General features: G+C 52.6%; 1 protein-coding gene across 1 annotated transcript in view; it reads left to right on the top strand.

Annotated features, from left to right (window-relative positions):
- The window catches only part of LOC110518582 (CUB and sushi domain-containing protein 2-like), a 458,013-nt gene that overhangs the window by 264,481 nt on the left and 178,532 nt on the right, over window positions 1–15,000 (top strand). Inside the window, exons 36-37 of the mRNA XM_036953653.1 lie at window positions 12,248–12,436; window positions 14,221–14,367. Of these exons, the coding sequence (XP_036809548.1) occupies window positions 12,248–12,436; window positions 14,221–14,367 (336 nt within the window). The remainder of the gene's footprint in view (window positions 1–12,247; window positions 12,437–14,220; window positions 14,368–15,000) is intronic.

Below are 15,000 nucleotides of genomic sequence, written 5' to 3'. Positions count from 1 at the left end.
CTCTGTCTCTTCTCTGTCTCTCTTCTGTCTATATTCTCTTCTCTGTCTCTCTTCTCTCTTCTCTTCTCTGTCTCTTCTCTGTCTCTGTCTCTCTTCTGTCTCTATTCTCTTCTCTGTCTCTCTTCTGTCTCTTCTCTTCACTGTCTCATATCATCAACTTAATGGCTCAGAGAGCCAGACGTGAGTTGCTTGCTGTCTGAAAAGGTCAAACTAACCATATGTTTTATCCCTGTGTTGGAACAAACTGATCATTAGGTGATCTTTACTACGGGGATTAATAGACTGCTGTCTGTCACTCTGTAAAGAGGATAGCCACCATTTAGTTTAATGAACTGCTGTCTGGTAATTAGAGGAGTAGACACGTAGATTTGAACATGTAAAATCTGATCATTTGACATTCAGGTTTGACAAATGTTCAGTTTACAGCCTCGTCATTCTAGGTATACTACATGTGTAACTAGAAAAGCATGAAGCACAAGTCTTCAGTGTACGATAAGGTACTACTACCTTTATATAGCCTGACGGATGACTTGTTTTCAACCTATTATGAAATGTGGAACAGACAGACTGAGTACAATATAGCTTAGCTTTTTCTCAGTTGGAACCAGACATATAGTCACTCACAGACAGACAGACAGACAGACAGACAGACAGATGTTAGGACTCAGGACCCCTGTCACATGATGTTAGGACTCAGGACCCCTGTCACATGATGTTAGGACTCAGGACCCCTGTCACATGATGTTAGGACTCAGGACCCCTGTCACATGACGTTAGGAGTCAGGACCCCTGTCACATGATGTTAGGACTCAGGACCCCTGTCACATGACGTTAGGACTCAGGACCCCTGTCACATGATGTTAGGACTCAGGACCCCTGTCACATGACGTTAGGATTCAGGACCCCTGTCACATGATGTTAGGACTCAGGACCCCTGTCACATGACGTTAGGAGTCAGGACCCCTGTCACATGATGTTAGGACTCAGGACCCCTGTCACATGACGTTAGGACTCAGGACCCCTGTCACATGATGTTAGGACTCAGGACCCCTGTCACATGATGTTAGGACTCAGGACCCCTGTCACATGATGTTAGGACTCAGGACCCCTGTCACATGACGTTAGGACTCAGGACCCCTGTCACATGATGTTAGGACTCAGGACCCCTGTCACATGACGTTAGGAGTCAGGACCCCTGTCACATGACGTTAGGAGTCAGGACCCCTGTCACATGACGTTAGGACTCAGGACCCCTGTCACATGATGTTAGGACTCAGGACCCCTGTCACATGATGTTAGGACTCAGGACCCCTGTCACATGATGTTAGGACTCAGGACCCCTGTCACATGATGTTAGGACTCAGGACCCCTGTCACATGATGTTAGGACTCAGGACCCCTGTCACATGACGTTAGGACTCAGGACCCCTGTCACATGATGTTAGGACTCAGGACCCCTGTCACATGACGTTAGGAGTCAGGACCCCTGTCACATGATGTTAGGAGTCAGGACCCCTGTCACATGATGTTAGGACTCAGGACCCCTGTCACATGATGTTAGGACTCAGGACCCCTGTCACATGATGTTAGGACTCAGGACCCCTGTCACATGATGTTAGGACTCAGGACCCCTGTCACATGATGTTAGGACTCAGGACCCCTGTCACATGACGTTAGGACTCAGGACCCCTGTCACATGATGTTAGGACTCAGGACCCCTCTCACATGACGTTAGGACTCAGGACCCCTGTCACATGATGTTAGGACTCAGGACCCTTGTCACATGACGTTAGGACTCAGGACCCCTGTCACATGATGTTAGGACTCAGGACCCCTGTCACATGATGTTAGGACTCAGGACCCCTGTCACATGATGTTAGGACTCAGGACCCCTGTCACATGATGTTAGGACTCAGGACCCCTGTCACATGATGTTAGGACTCAGGACCCCTGTCACATTATGTTAGGACTCAGGACCCCTGTCAAATGACGTTAGGACTCAGGACCCCTGTCACATGATGTTAGGACTCAGGACCCCTGTCACATGACGTTAGGACTCAGGACCCCTGTCACATGACGTTAGGAGTCAGGACCCCTGTCACATGATGTTAGGACTCAGGACCCCTGTCACATGACGTTAGGACTCAGGACCCCTGTCACATGATGTTAGGACTCAGGACCCCTGTCACATGATGTTAGGACTCAGGACCCCTGTCACATGATGTTAGGACTCAGGACCCCTGTCACATGACGTTAGGACTCAGGACCCCTGTCACATGATGTTAGGACTCAGGACCCCTCTCACATGACGTTAGGACTCAGGACCCCTGTCACATGATGTTAGGACTCAGGACCCTTGTCACATGACGTTAGGACTCAGGACCCCTGTCACATGACTTTAGGAGTCAGGACCCCTGTCACATGATGTTAGGACTCAGGACCCCTGTCACATGACGTTAGGACTCAGGACCCCTGTCACATGACGTTAGGAGTCAGGACCCCTGTCACATGATGTTAGGAGTCAGGACCCCTGTCACATGATGTTAGGACTCAGGACCCCTGTCACATGATGTTAGGACTCAGGACCCCTGTCACATGATGTTAGGACTCAGGACCCCTGTCACATGATGTTAGGACTCAGGACCCCTGTCACATGATGTTAGGACTCAGGACCCCTGTCACATGACGTTAGGACTCAGGACCCCTGTCACATGATGTTAGGACTCAGGACCCCTCTCACATGACGTTAGGACTCAGGACCCCTGTCACATGATGTTAGGACTCAGGACCCTTGTCACATGACGTTAGGACTCAGGACCCCTGTCACATGATGTTAGGACTCAGGACCCCTGTCACATGATGTTAGGACTCAGGACCCCTGTCACATGATGTTAGGACTCAGGACCCCTGTCACATGATGTTAGGACTCAGGACCCCTGTCACATGATGTTAGGACTCAGGACCCCTGTCACATTATGTTAGGACTCAGGACCCCTGTCAAATGACGTTAGGACTCAGGACCCCTGTCACATGATGTTAGGACTCAGGACCCCTGTCACATGACGTTAGGACTCAGGACCCCTGTCACATGACGTTAGGAGTCAGGACCCCTGTCACATGATATTAGGACTCAGGACCCCTGTCACATGATGTTAGGACTCAGGACCCCTGTCACATGATGTTAGGATTCAGGACCCCTGTCACATGATGTTAGGACTCAGGACCCCTGTCACATGATGTTAGGACTCAGGACCCCTGTCACATGATGTTAGGACTCAGGACCCCTGTCACATGATGTTAGGACTCAGGACCCCTGTCACATGATGTTAGGACTCAGGACCCCTGTCACATGATGTTAGGACTCAGGACCCCTGTCACATGACGTTAGGACTCAGGACCCCTGTCACATGATGTTAGGACTCAGGACCCCTGTCACATGACGTTAGGAGTCAGGACCCCTGTCACATGATGTTAGGAGTCAGGACCCCTGTCACATGATGTTAGGACTCAGGACCCCTGTCACATGATGTTAGGACTCAGGACCCCTGTCACATGATGTTAGGACTCAGGACCCCTGTCACATGATGTTAGGACTCAGGACCCCTGTCACATGATGTTAGGACTCAGGACCCCTGTCACATGACGTTAGGACTCAGGACCCCTGTCACATGATGTTAGGACTCAGGACCCCTCTCACATGACGTTAGGACTCAGGACCCCTGTCACATGATGTTAGGACTCAGGACCCTTGTCACATGACGTTAGGACTCAGGACCCCTGTCACATGATGTTAGGACTCAGGACCCCTGTCACATGATGTTAGGACTCAGGACCCCTGTAACATGATGTTAGGACTCAGGACCCCTGTCACATGATGTTAGGACTCAGGACCCCTGTCACATGATGTTAGGACTCAGGACCCCTGTCACATTATGTTAGGACTCAGGACCCCTGTCAAATGACGTTAGGACTCAGGACCCCTGTCACATGATGTTAGGACTCAGGACCCCTGTCACATGACGTTAGGACTCAGGACCCCTGTCACATGACGTTAGGAGTCAGGACCCCTGTCACATGATGTTAGGACTCAGGACCCCTGTCACATGACGTTAGGACTCAGGACCCCTGTCACATGATGTTAGGACTCAGGATCCCTGTCACATGATGTTAGGACTCAGGACCCCTGTCACATGATGTTAGGACTCAGGACCCCTGTCACATGACGTTAGGACTCAGGACCCCTGTCACATGATGTTAGGACTCAGGACCCCTCTCACATGACGTTAGGACTCAGGACCCCTGTCACATGATGTTAGGACTCAGGACCCTTGTCACATGACGTTAGGACTCAGGACCCCTGTCACATGACGTTAGGAGTCAGGACCCCTGTCACATGATGTTAGGACTCAGGACCCCTGTCACATGACGTTAGGACTCAGGACCCCTGTCACATGACGTTAGGAGTCAGGACCCCTGTCACATGATGTTAGGAGTCAGGACCCCTGTCACATGATGTTAGGACTCAGGACCCCTGTCACATGATGTTAGGACTCAGGACCCCTGTCACATGATGTTAGGACTCAGGACCCCTGTCACATGATGTTAGGACTCAGGACCCCTGTCACATGATGTTAGGACTCAGGACCCCTGTCACATGACGTTAGGACTCAGGACCCCTGTCACATGATGTTAGGACTCAGGACCCCTCTCACATGACGTTAGGACTCAGGACCCCTGTCACATGATGTTAGGACTCAGGACCCTTGTCACATGACGTTAGGACTCAGGACCCCTGTCACATGATGTTAGGACTCAGGACCCCTGTCACATGATGTTAGGACTCAGGACCCCTGTCACATGATGTTAGGACTCAGGACCCCTGTCACATGATGTTAGGACTCAGGACCCCTGTCACATGATGTTAGGACTCAGGACCCCTGTCACATTATGTTAGGACTCAGGACCCCTGTCAAATGACGTTAGGACTCAGGACCCCTGTCACATGATGTTAGGACTCAGGACCCCTGTCACATGACGTTAGGACTCAGGACCCCTGTCACATGACGTTAGGAGTCAGGACCCCTGTCACATGATATTAGGACTCAGGACCCCTGTCACATGATGTTAGGACTCAGGACCCCTGTCACATGATGTTAGGATTCAGGACCCCTGTCACATGATGTTAGGACTCAGGACCCCTGTCACATGATGTTAGGACTCAGGACCCCTGTCACATGACGTTAGGACTCAGGACCCCTGTCACATGATGTTAGGACTCAGGACCCCTGTCACATGACGTTAGGACTCAGGACCCCTGTCACATGATGTTAGGACTCAGGACCCCTGTCACATGATGTTAGGACTCAGGACCCCTGTCACATGATGTTAGGAGTCAGGACCCCTGTCACATGATGTTAGGAGTCAGGACCCCTGTCACATGATGTTAGGACTCAGGACCCCTGTCACATGATGTTAGGACTCAGGACCCCTGTCACATGATGTTAGGACTCAGGACCCCTGTCACATGACGTTAGGAGTCAGGACCCCTGTCACATGACGTTAGGAGTCAGGACCCCTGTCACATGATGTTAGGACTCAGGACCCCTGTCACATGATGTTAGGACTCAGGACCCCTGTCACATGACGTTAGGAGTCAGGACCCCTGTCACATGACGTTAGGAGTCAGGACCCCTGTCACATGATGTTAGGACTCAGGACCCCTGTCACATGACGTTAGGAGTCAGGACCCCTGTCACATGGCGTTAGGACTCAGGACCCCTGTCACATGGCGCACTACAAGGGTTTTGCTAAGGGTGAAAACAAGGGCTTACGTAAAGGTTGAAATTGTACATTGTTAATGAACAAGAGCCTTTAGCAAGCAGTGAAGTGAGGACCTCTTTAGCAATCAGCTGGGTTCAACCTTTCCTGGACTTCAGTTTACTTTACTATCTATTTATTTATTATATTTATTATCTATTATCTATCTCTTCTCCAAAGCTTCTCCACCCAAGAGACTCTCTTCCCTGGCCTCCCGTCGTCCATTCATCCATGAATGGAGGAGATCAGGATAATTACTGTGGATTAACAGTAAGAATGAAAGAGAGGGAGGGAGGGAGGGAGGGAGGGAGGGGGTGAGGGAGGGAGGGAGGGGGTGAGGGAGGGAGGGGGGGAGTGAGGGAGTGAGGGAGGGAGGGAGGGAGGGAGTGAGTGAGGGCGTGAGGGACAGAGACAGAGAGACAGAGAGACAGAGACTGAGACTGAGACAGAGACAGAGACAGAGACAGAGACAGATATATATATATAGAGAGAGAGAGGGAGAAGTAGAGATGTATACAGACAGCTCAAGAAGAATTGGAGGCAGCCAACAGATAATTCCTTGCTGTCTAAATCGGGGCTGAAAGGAAATGTCTGGAATAGAATTTATGGAATACCAATGATAGAGGGGAAAACAGAGAGACGGGAGGACACACAGACACACAGAGTTCAGTCACACAGAGTTCAGACACACAGGGTTCAGACACACAGGGTTCAGACACACAGGGTTCAGACACACAGGGTTCAGACACACGGAGTTCAGACACACAGGGTTCAGACACACAGGGTTCTGACACAAAGGGATCAGACACACAGGGTTTAGACACACAGGGTTCAGACACACGGAGTTCAGACACACAGGGTTCGTACACACAGGTTCAGACACACGGGGTTCAGAAACACAGGGTTCGTACACACAGTTTCAGACACACAGGGTTCGTACACACAGGGTTCAGACACACAGGGTTCTGACACACAGGGTTCTGACACACAGGGTTCAGACACACAGGGTTCAGACACACAGGGTTCGTAAACACAGGGTTCAGACACACAGGGTTCAGACACACGGGGTTCAGACACACGGGGTTTAGAAACACGGGGTTCGTACACACAGTTTCAGACACACAGGGTTCGTACACATGGGGTTCAGACACACAGGGTTCAGACACACAGGGTTCAGACACACATGGTTCAGAAACACGGGGTTCAGACACACAGGGTTCAGACACACGGAGTTCAGACACACAGGGTTCGTACACACAGGTTCAGACACACGGGGTTCAGAAACACGGGGTTCGTACACACAGGGTTCAGACACACTTGGCTCATGTTCAGATTTATCATTGGAGGTTTGTCCGTTGTAGCGTTTTGCCACAGCTCCTGTCTCTCACAGAGTTAGTAGACAGAATAGGGTCTGTGATTTGATAACACTACGTTACGATGTGGACCTCCTGACAACTTGGTATCGCTACGTTACGATGTGGACCTCCTGACAACTTGGTATCGCTACGTTACGATGTGGACCTCCTGACAACTTGGTATCGCTACGTTACGATGTGGACCTCCTGACAACTTGGTATCACTACGTTACGATGTGGACCTCCTGACAACTTGGTATCGCTACGTTACGATGTGGACCTCCTGACAACTTGGTATCACTACGTTACGATGTGGACCTCCTGACAACTTGGTATCACTACGTTACGATGTGGACCTCCTGACAACTTGGTATCACTACGTTACGATGTGGACCTCCTGACAACTTGGTATCGCTACGTTACGATGTGGACCTCCTGACAACTTGGTATCGCTACGTTACGATGTGGACCTCCTGACAACTTGGTATCGCTACGTTACGATGTGGACCTCCTGACAACTTGGTATCGCTACGTTACGATGTGGACCTCCTGACAACTTGGTATCACTACGTTACGATGTGGACCTCCTGACAACTTGGTATCACTACGTTACGATGTGGACCTCCTGACAACTTGGTATCGCTACGTTACGATGTGGACCTCCTGACAACTTGGTATCGCTACGTTACGATGTGGACCTCCTGACAACTTGGTATCGCTACGTTACGATGTGGACCTCCTGACAACTTGGTATCACTACGTTACGATGTGGACCTCCTGACAACTTGGTATCGCTACGTTACGATGTGGACCTCCTGACAACTTGGTATCGCTACGTTACGATGTGGACCTCCTGACAACTTGGTATCGCTACGTTACGATGTGGACCTCCTGACAACTTGGTATCGCTACGTTACGATGTGGACCTCCTGACAACTTGGTATCGCTACGTTACGATGTGGACCTCCTAACAACTTGGTATCGCTACGTTACGATGTGGACCTCCTGACAACTTGGTATCGCTACGTTACGATGTGGACCTCCTGACAACTTGGTATCGCTACGTTACGATGTGGACCTCCTGACAACTTGGTATCGCTACGTTACGATGTGGACCTCCTGACAACTTGGTATCGCTACGTTACGATGTGGACCTCCTGACAACTTGGTATCACTACGTTACGATGTGGACCTCCTGACAACTTGGTATCGCTACGTTACGATGTGGACCTCCTGACAACTTGGTATCGCTACGTTACGATGTGGACCTCCTGACAACTTGGTATCGCTACGTTACGATGTGGACCTCCTAACAACTTGGTATCGCTACGTTACGATGTGGACCTCCTGACAACTTGGTATCGCTACGTTACGATGTGGACCTCCTGACAACTTGGTATCACTACGTTACGATGTGGACCTCCTGACAACTTGGTATCACTACGTTACGATGTGGACCTCCTGACAACTTGGTATCGCTACGTTACGATGTGGACCTCCTGACAACTTGGTATCACTACGTTACGATGTGGACCTCCTGACAACTTGGTATCACTACGTTACGATGTGGACCTCCTAACAACTTGGTATCACTACGTTACGATGTGGACCTCCTGACAACTTGGTATCGCTACGTTACGATGTGGACCTCCTAACAACTTGGTATCACTACGTTACGATGTGGACCTCCTAACAACCTGGTTTCTGATGAGGGGGATGTAGCATTTCAATGTCGAGTTGTAGCATTTAGGTTTTGTATCACGTTGTTCAACAGCATTGGAAGCTGTATGAAGTTCTCAGCTATTTCCCTGTCCCTCTCCCTAACACTCTCCCTGTCCCTCTCCCTGTCCCTCTCCCTGTCCCTCTCCCGGTCCCTCTTCCTGTCCCTCTCCCTGTCCCTCTCCCTGTCTCTCTCCCTAACCCTCTCCCTGTCCGTCTCCCTGTCCCTCTCCCTAACCCTCTCCCTGTCCCTCTCCCTGTCCCTCTCCCTGTCCCTCTCCCTATCCCTCTCCCTGTCCCTCTCCCTGTCCCTTTCCCTGTCCCTCTCCCTAACCCTCTCCCTGTCCCTCTCCCTGTCCCTCTCCCTGGCCCTCTCCCTGTCCCTTTCCCTGGCCCTTTCCCTGTCCCTGGCCCTCTCCGTATCCCTTTCCCTGGCCCTCTCCCTGGCCCTCTCCCTGGCCCTCTCCCTCTCCCTAACCCTCTCCCTGTCCCTGTCCCTGTCCCTCTCCCTCTCCCTAACCCTCTCCTTGTCTCTCTCCCTGGCCCTCTCCCTGTCCCTCTCCCTGGCCCTCTCCCTGTCCCTCTCCCTGTCCCTCTCCCTGTACCTTCCCCTGTCCCTCTCCCTGTCCCTCTCCCTGGCCCTCTCCTTCTCCCTAACCCTCTCCCTGTCCCTCTCCCTCTCCCTGTCCCTCTCCCTGTCCCTCTCCCTGGCCCTCTCCCTGTCCCTCTCCCTGTCCCTTTCCCTGTCCCTTTCCCTGTCCCTCTCCCTGGCCCTCTCCCTGGCCCTCTCCCTGTGCCTCTCCCTAACCCTCTCCCTGTCCCTCTCCCTATCCCTCTCCCTGTCCCTCTGCCTGTCCCTCTCCCTGGCCCTCTCCCTGGCCCTCTCCCTTGCCCTCTCCCTCTCCCTGGCCCTCTCCCTGGCCCTCTCCCTCTCCCTGTCCCTCTCCCTGTCAATCTCCCTCTCCCTGTCCCTCTCCCTGTCCCTCTCCCTGTTCCTCTCCCTAACCCTCTCCCTGTCCCTCTCCCTGTCCCTCTCCCGGTCCCTCTCCCTGTCCCTCTCCCTGGCCCTCTCCCTGTCCCTCTCCCTAACCCTCTCCCTGTCCGTCTCCCTGTCCCTCTCCCTGTCAATCTCCCTCTCCCTGTCCCTCTCCCTGTCCCTCTCCCTATCCCTCTCCCTGTCCCTCTCCCTGTCCCTTTCCCTGTCCCTCTCCCTAACCCTCTCCCTGTCCCTCTCCGTGTCCCTTTCCCTGGCCCTCTCCCCTGCCCTCTCCCTCTCCCTAACCCTCTCCCTGTCCCTCTCCCTGTCCCTCTCCCTAACCCTCTCCTTGTCCCTCTCCCTGGCCCTCTCCCTGTCCCTCTCCCTGGCCCTCTCCCTGTCCCTCTCCCTGTCCCTCTCCCTGTCCCTCTCCCTGTCCCTTTCCCTGTCCCTCTCCCTGTCCCTCTCCCTGGCCCTCTCCCTCTCCCTAACCCTCTCCCTGTCCCTCTCCCTCTCACTGTCCCTCTCCCTGTCCCTCTCCCTGTCCCTCTCCCTGGCCCTCTCCCTGTCCCTCTCCCTGTCCCTTTCCCTGTCCCTTTCCCTGTCCCTCTCCATGGCCCTCTCCCTGGCCCTCTCCCTGTGCCTCTCCCTAACCCTCTCCCTATCCCTCTCCCTGTCCCTCTCCCTGTCCCTCTCCCTGTCCCTCTCCCTAACCCTCTCCCTGTCCCTATCTCTGTCCCTCTCCCTCTCCCTGTCCCTCTCCCTGTCCCTCTCCCTAACCCTCTCCCTGTCCCTCTCCCTGTCCCTCTCCCTGTCCCTCTCCCTGTCCCTCTCCCTGGCCCTCTCCCTGTCCCTGTCCCTGTCCCTCTCCCTGTCCCTCTCCCTGTTCCTCTCCCTAACCCTCTCCCTGTCCCTCTCCCTGTCCCTCTCCCTGTCCCTCTCCCTGTCCCTCTCCCTGGCCCTCTCCCTGTCCCTTTCCCTGTCCCTGGCCCTCTCCGTGTCCCTTTCCCTGGCCCTCTCCCTGGCCCTCTCCCTAACCCTCTCCCTGTTCCTCTCCCTGTCCCTCTCCCTCTCCCTAATCCTCTCCTTGTCCCTCTCCCTGGCCCTCTCCCTGTCCCTCTCACTGGCCCTCTCCCTGTCCCTCTCCCTGTCCCTCTCCCTGTCCCTCTTCCTGTCCCTTTCCCTGTCCCTCTCCCTGGCCCTCTCCCTGGCCCTCTCCCTCTCCCTAACCCTCTCCCTGTCCCTAACCCTCTCCCTGTCCCTCTCCCTGTCCCTCTCCCTGGCCCTCTCCCTGTCCCTCTCCCTGTCCCTCTCCCTGGCCCTCTCCCTGTCCCTCTCCCTGGCCCTCTCCCTGTCCCTCTCCCTGTCCCTCTCCCTGGCCCTCTCCCTGTCCCTCTCCCTGTCCCTCTCCCTGTCCCTCTTCCTGTCCCTTTCCCTGTCCCTCTCCCTGTCCCTCTCCCTGGCCCTCTCCATCTCCCTAACCCTCTCCCTGTCCCTCTCCCTGGCCCTCTCCCTGGCCCTCTCCCTCTCCCTAACCCTCTCCCTGTCCCTCTCCCTCTCCCTGTGTGATTACTGCTCTGGTGTTTCATTACTATTAATTGTCCAGTTCTTGACAGTGACGTGTCCCATGATCGAGGTCCTAACAGCCCCCCTGTGTCCCCTCACAGTGACGTGTCCCATGATCGAGGTCCTAACAGCCCCCCTGTCTCCCCTCACAGTGACGTGTCCCATGATCGAGGTCCTAACAGCCCCCCTGTCTCCCCTCACAGTGACGTGTCCCATCATCGAGGTCCTAACAGCCCCCCTGTCTCCCCTCACAGTGACGTGTCCCGTGATCGAGGTCCTAACAGCCCCCCTGTCTCCCCTCACAGTGACGTGTCCCGTGATCGAGGTCCTAACAGCCCCCCTGTCTCCCCTCACAGTGACGTGTCCCATGATCGAGGTCCTAACAGCCCCCCTGTCTCCCCTCACAGTGACGTGTCCCGTGATCGAGGTCCTAACAGCCCCCCTGTCTCCCCTCACAGTGACGTGTCCCATGATCGAGGTCCTAACAGCCCCCCTGTCTCCCCTCACAGTGATGTGTCCTGTGAACGAGGTCCTAACAGCCCCCCTGTCTCCCCTCACAGTGACGTGTCACATGATCGAGGTCCTAACAGCCCCCCTGTCTCCCCTCACAGTGATGTGTCCTGTGAACGAGGTCCTAACAGCCCCCCTGTCTCCCCTCACAGTGATGAGTCCCGTGAACGAGGTCCTAACAGCCCCCCTGTCTCTTCTCACAGTGACGTGTCCCATGAACGAGGTCCTAACAGCCCCCCTGTCTCTCCTCACAGTGACGTGTCCCATGATCGAGGTCCTAACAGCCCCTCTGTCTCTCCTCACAGTGACGTGTCCCATGAACGAGGTCCTAACAGCCTCCACGGGCGTCATCATGAGCCAGTCCCCCGGTAGCGGCTTCCCCCACTTTGAGTCCTGTTCGTGGGTGGTCAAGGTAGAGCCGGGCTACAACATCACGTTCACTATACAATACTTCCAGACCAGCCGGCAGTTTGACCAACTGGAGATCTTTGACGGTGAGCGTATCTTCCTTCTTTTTTTATAATTTAATTATGTTTTAATGTTGTTTTAATGTTGTTTTCATGCTTTAATGTTGTTTTAATGTTGTTTTCATGCTTTAATGTTGTTTTAATGCTTTAATGTTGTTTTAATTGTTGTTTTACAACAGGAGCATTGTAGTCCAGAACAGGAGCACTATAATCCAGAACAGGAGCACTGTAGTCCAGAGCAGGAGCATTATAATCCAGAACAGGAGCACTATAATCCAGAACAGGAGCACTGTAGTCCAGAACAGGAGCACTGTAGTCCAGAACAGGAGCACTGTAGTCCAGAACAAGAGCACTATAATCCAGAACAGGAGCACTATAATCCAGAACAGGAGCACTATAATCCAGAACAGGAGCACTGTAGTCCAGAACAGGAGCACTGTAGTCCAGAACAGGAGCACTGTAATCCAGAACAGGAGCACTATAATCCAGAACAGGAGCACTGTAGTCCAGAGCAGGAGCATTATAATCCAGAACAGGAGCACTATAATCCAGAAAGGGAGCACTATAATCCTGAACAGGAGCACTATAATCCTGAACAGGAGCACTATAATCCAGAACAGGAGCACTATAATCCAGAACAGGAGCATTATAATCCAGAACAGGAGCATTATAATCCAGAACAGGAGCACTATAATCCAGAACAGGAGCACTGTAGTCCAGAACAGGAGTAGACCTCTGGAAAGACTGTATGGTATTCCAGTATGCTTCATGGTCGGGCTCTACACACCACCAACCTCTCTAAAAACCCTGTATCTAATTCTGTCTTGTTGCTGCATCAGTATTCAGGCTCAGTCTGCGTGCTCGAATGATGCTGATTAGGGCCTTTACAACACAGGTCTGGAGTGAGGATGACGAATGTCCTGGTACACTCAGGGAGGAACTCGTTTAGGGGCCTAGAAAATAATCAATGTGATTTTGAGAGCTAAAAATAAACGTGTCACGTTGTCAGAGACGGTTGCGTCTCCCCCGTCCTGTCCTGACATTACGTCCCTCACGGGCAAAACCCCGGGAACGTCCGCGTTCGCTTTCCGACGGAGCACTGCCTCTCCTGTGTATATTTGCATGTCATTAGGAAGGAGTGTGGGGGGGGGGGGGGGGGGGGGTCTCGTGCTGTGAAAAGATGGTGCCTTCGCACACAAGAATCGCTGATTACCCCTTTTTATCTTCCAACGAGCAGAGCGAGAACAGACGGGTCGGCCCTCGTGCCAAACACTGACTCGTTGGATGGGAATCTGTTTCTCAGTTCCCAGCTGAGGCAGAGTTTATCTCTGCCAGGGCAGCATGGGACCAAACAGACTAGTACTTTGGCAAAGCATAAAAAGAAAGAGCTTCTATTGATTTAGGAATTGAAAGCTCCTGTTAACATTACTAGAACTAGCGTGTGTAGCCATGAAGCAACATGCTAAACACCTCAAGACGATATCACGACCGATCATGTCTCAACAGGGACTGTCTCTATTCAGCATGAAGGAACTCAAAATGTAGTCACACCATGAATGTTTATGAGATGTTATTTAAACCCTGGGTTGTTGGAGGTTCATTATGAGAAACAGATCTAGTCCATAATTCTCTCAACCTTTCTGACCAGCATATCTCTCTCTCTCTCTCTCTCTCTCTCTCTCTGTCTCTTTCTCTCTGTGTCTCTCTCTCTCTCTTTCTCTCTCTCTCTGTGTGTCTCTCTCTCTCTCTCTCTCTCTCTCTCTGTCTCTCTGTCTCTCTCTCTCTCTCTCTGCCCTCCCCCCTCTGTACAGGTCCGTCCAGACAGAGTCCTCTCCTGGTCACTCTGAGTGGAAACTACTCCTCTCCTCTCAGCATCACCAGCTCTAACAACAAGGTCTACCTCCACTGGTCCTTCGACCACACCACCAGCCACAAAGGCTTCCGCATACGATACTCAGGTGAGTCCAGGAGGGGTTTGGGTGTGGGTTGTCGCTTCGTGTTTCTCTGTGTGTGTGTGTGTGTGTGTGTGTGTGTGTGTGTGTGTGTGTGTGTGTGTGTGTGTGTGTGTGTGTGTGTGTGTGTGTGTGTGTGTGTGTGTGTGAGGATTGTGTGTGTGTGTGTGTGTGTGTGTGTGTGAGGATTGTGTGTGTGTGTGAGGATTGTGTGTGTGTGTGTGTGTGTGAGGATTGTGTGTGTGTGTGTGTGTGTGTGTGTGTGTGTGTGTGTGAGGATTGTGTGTGTGTGTGTGTGTGTGTGTGTGTGTGTGTGTGTGTGTGTGTGTGTGTGTGTGTGTGTGTGTGTGTGTGTGAGGATTGTGTGTGTGTGTGTGTGTGTGAGGATTGTGTGTGTGTGTGTGTGTGTGTGTGTGAGGATTGTGTGTGTGTGTGTGTGTGTGTGTGTGTGTGTGTGTGTGTGTGTGTGTGTGTGGATTGTGTGTGTGTGGATTGTGTGTGTGTGTGTGTGTGTGTGTGTGTGTGTGTGTGTGTGTGTGTGTGTGTGTGTGTGAGAGGATTGTGTGTGTGTGTGTGTGTGTGTGTGTGTGTATGTGTGTGTAACTCTGATAGATGTAAAACATTGTTTGAAGTGTCAAC

This window comes from Oncorhynchus mykiss, chromosome 18 (genome assembly GCF_013265735.2).
Source record: "Oncorhynchus mykiss isolate Arlee chromosome 18, USDA_OmykA_1.1, whole genome shotgun sequence".
In the NCBI taxonomy this organism is placed as follows: Eukaryota; Metazoa; Chordata; class Actinopteri; order Salmoniformes; family Salmonidae; genus Oncorhynchus; species Oncorhynchus mykiss.
This window is presented reverse-complemented; position numbering and strand designations above follow the sequence as displayed.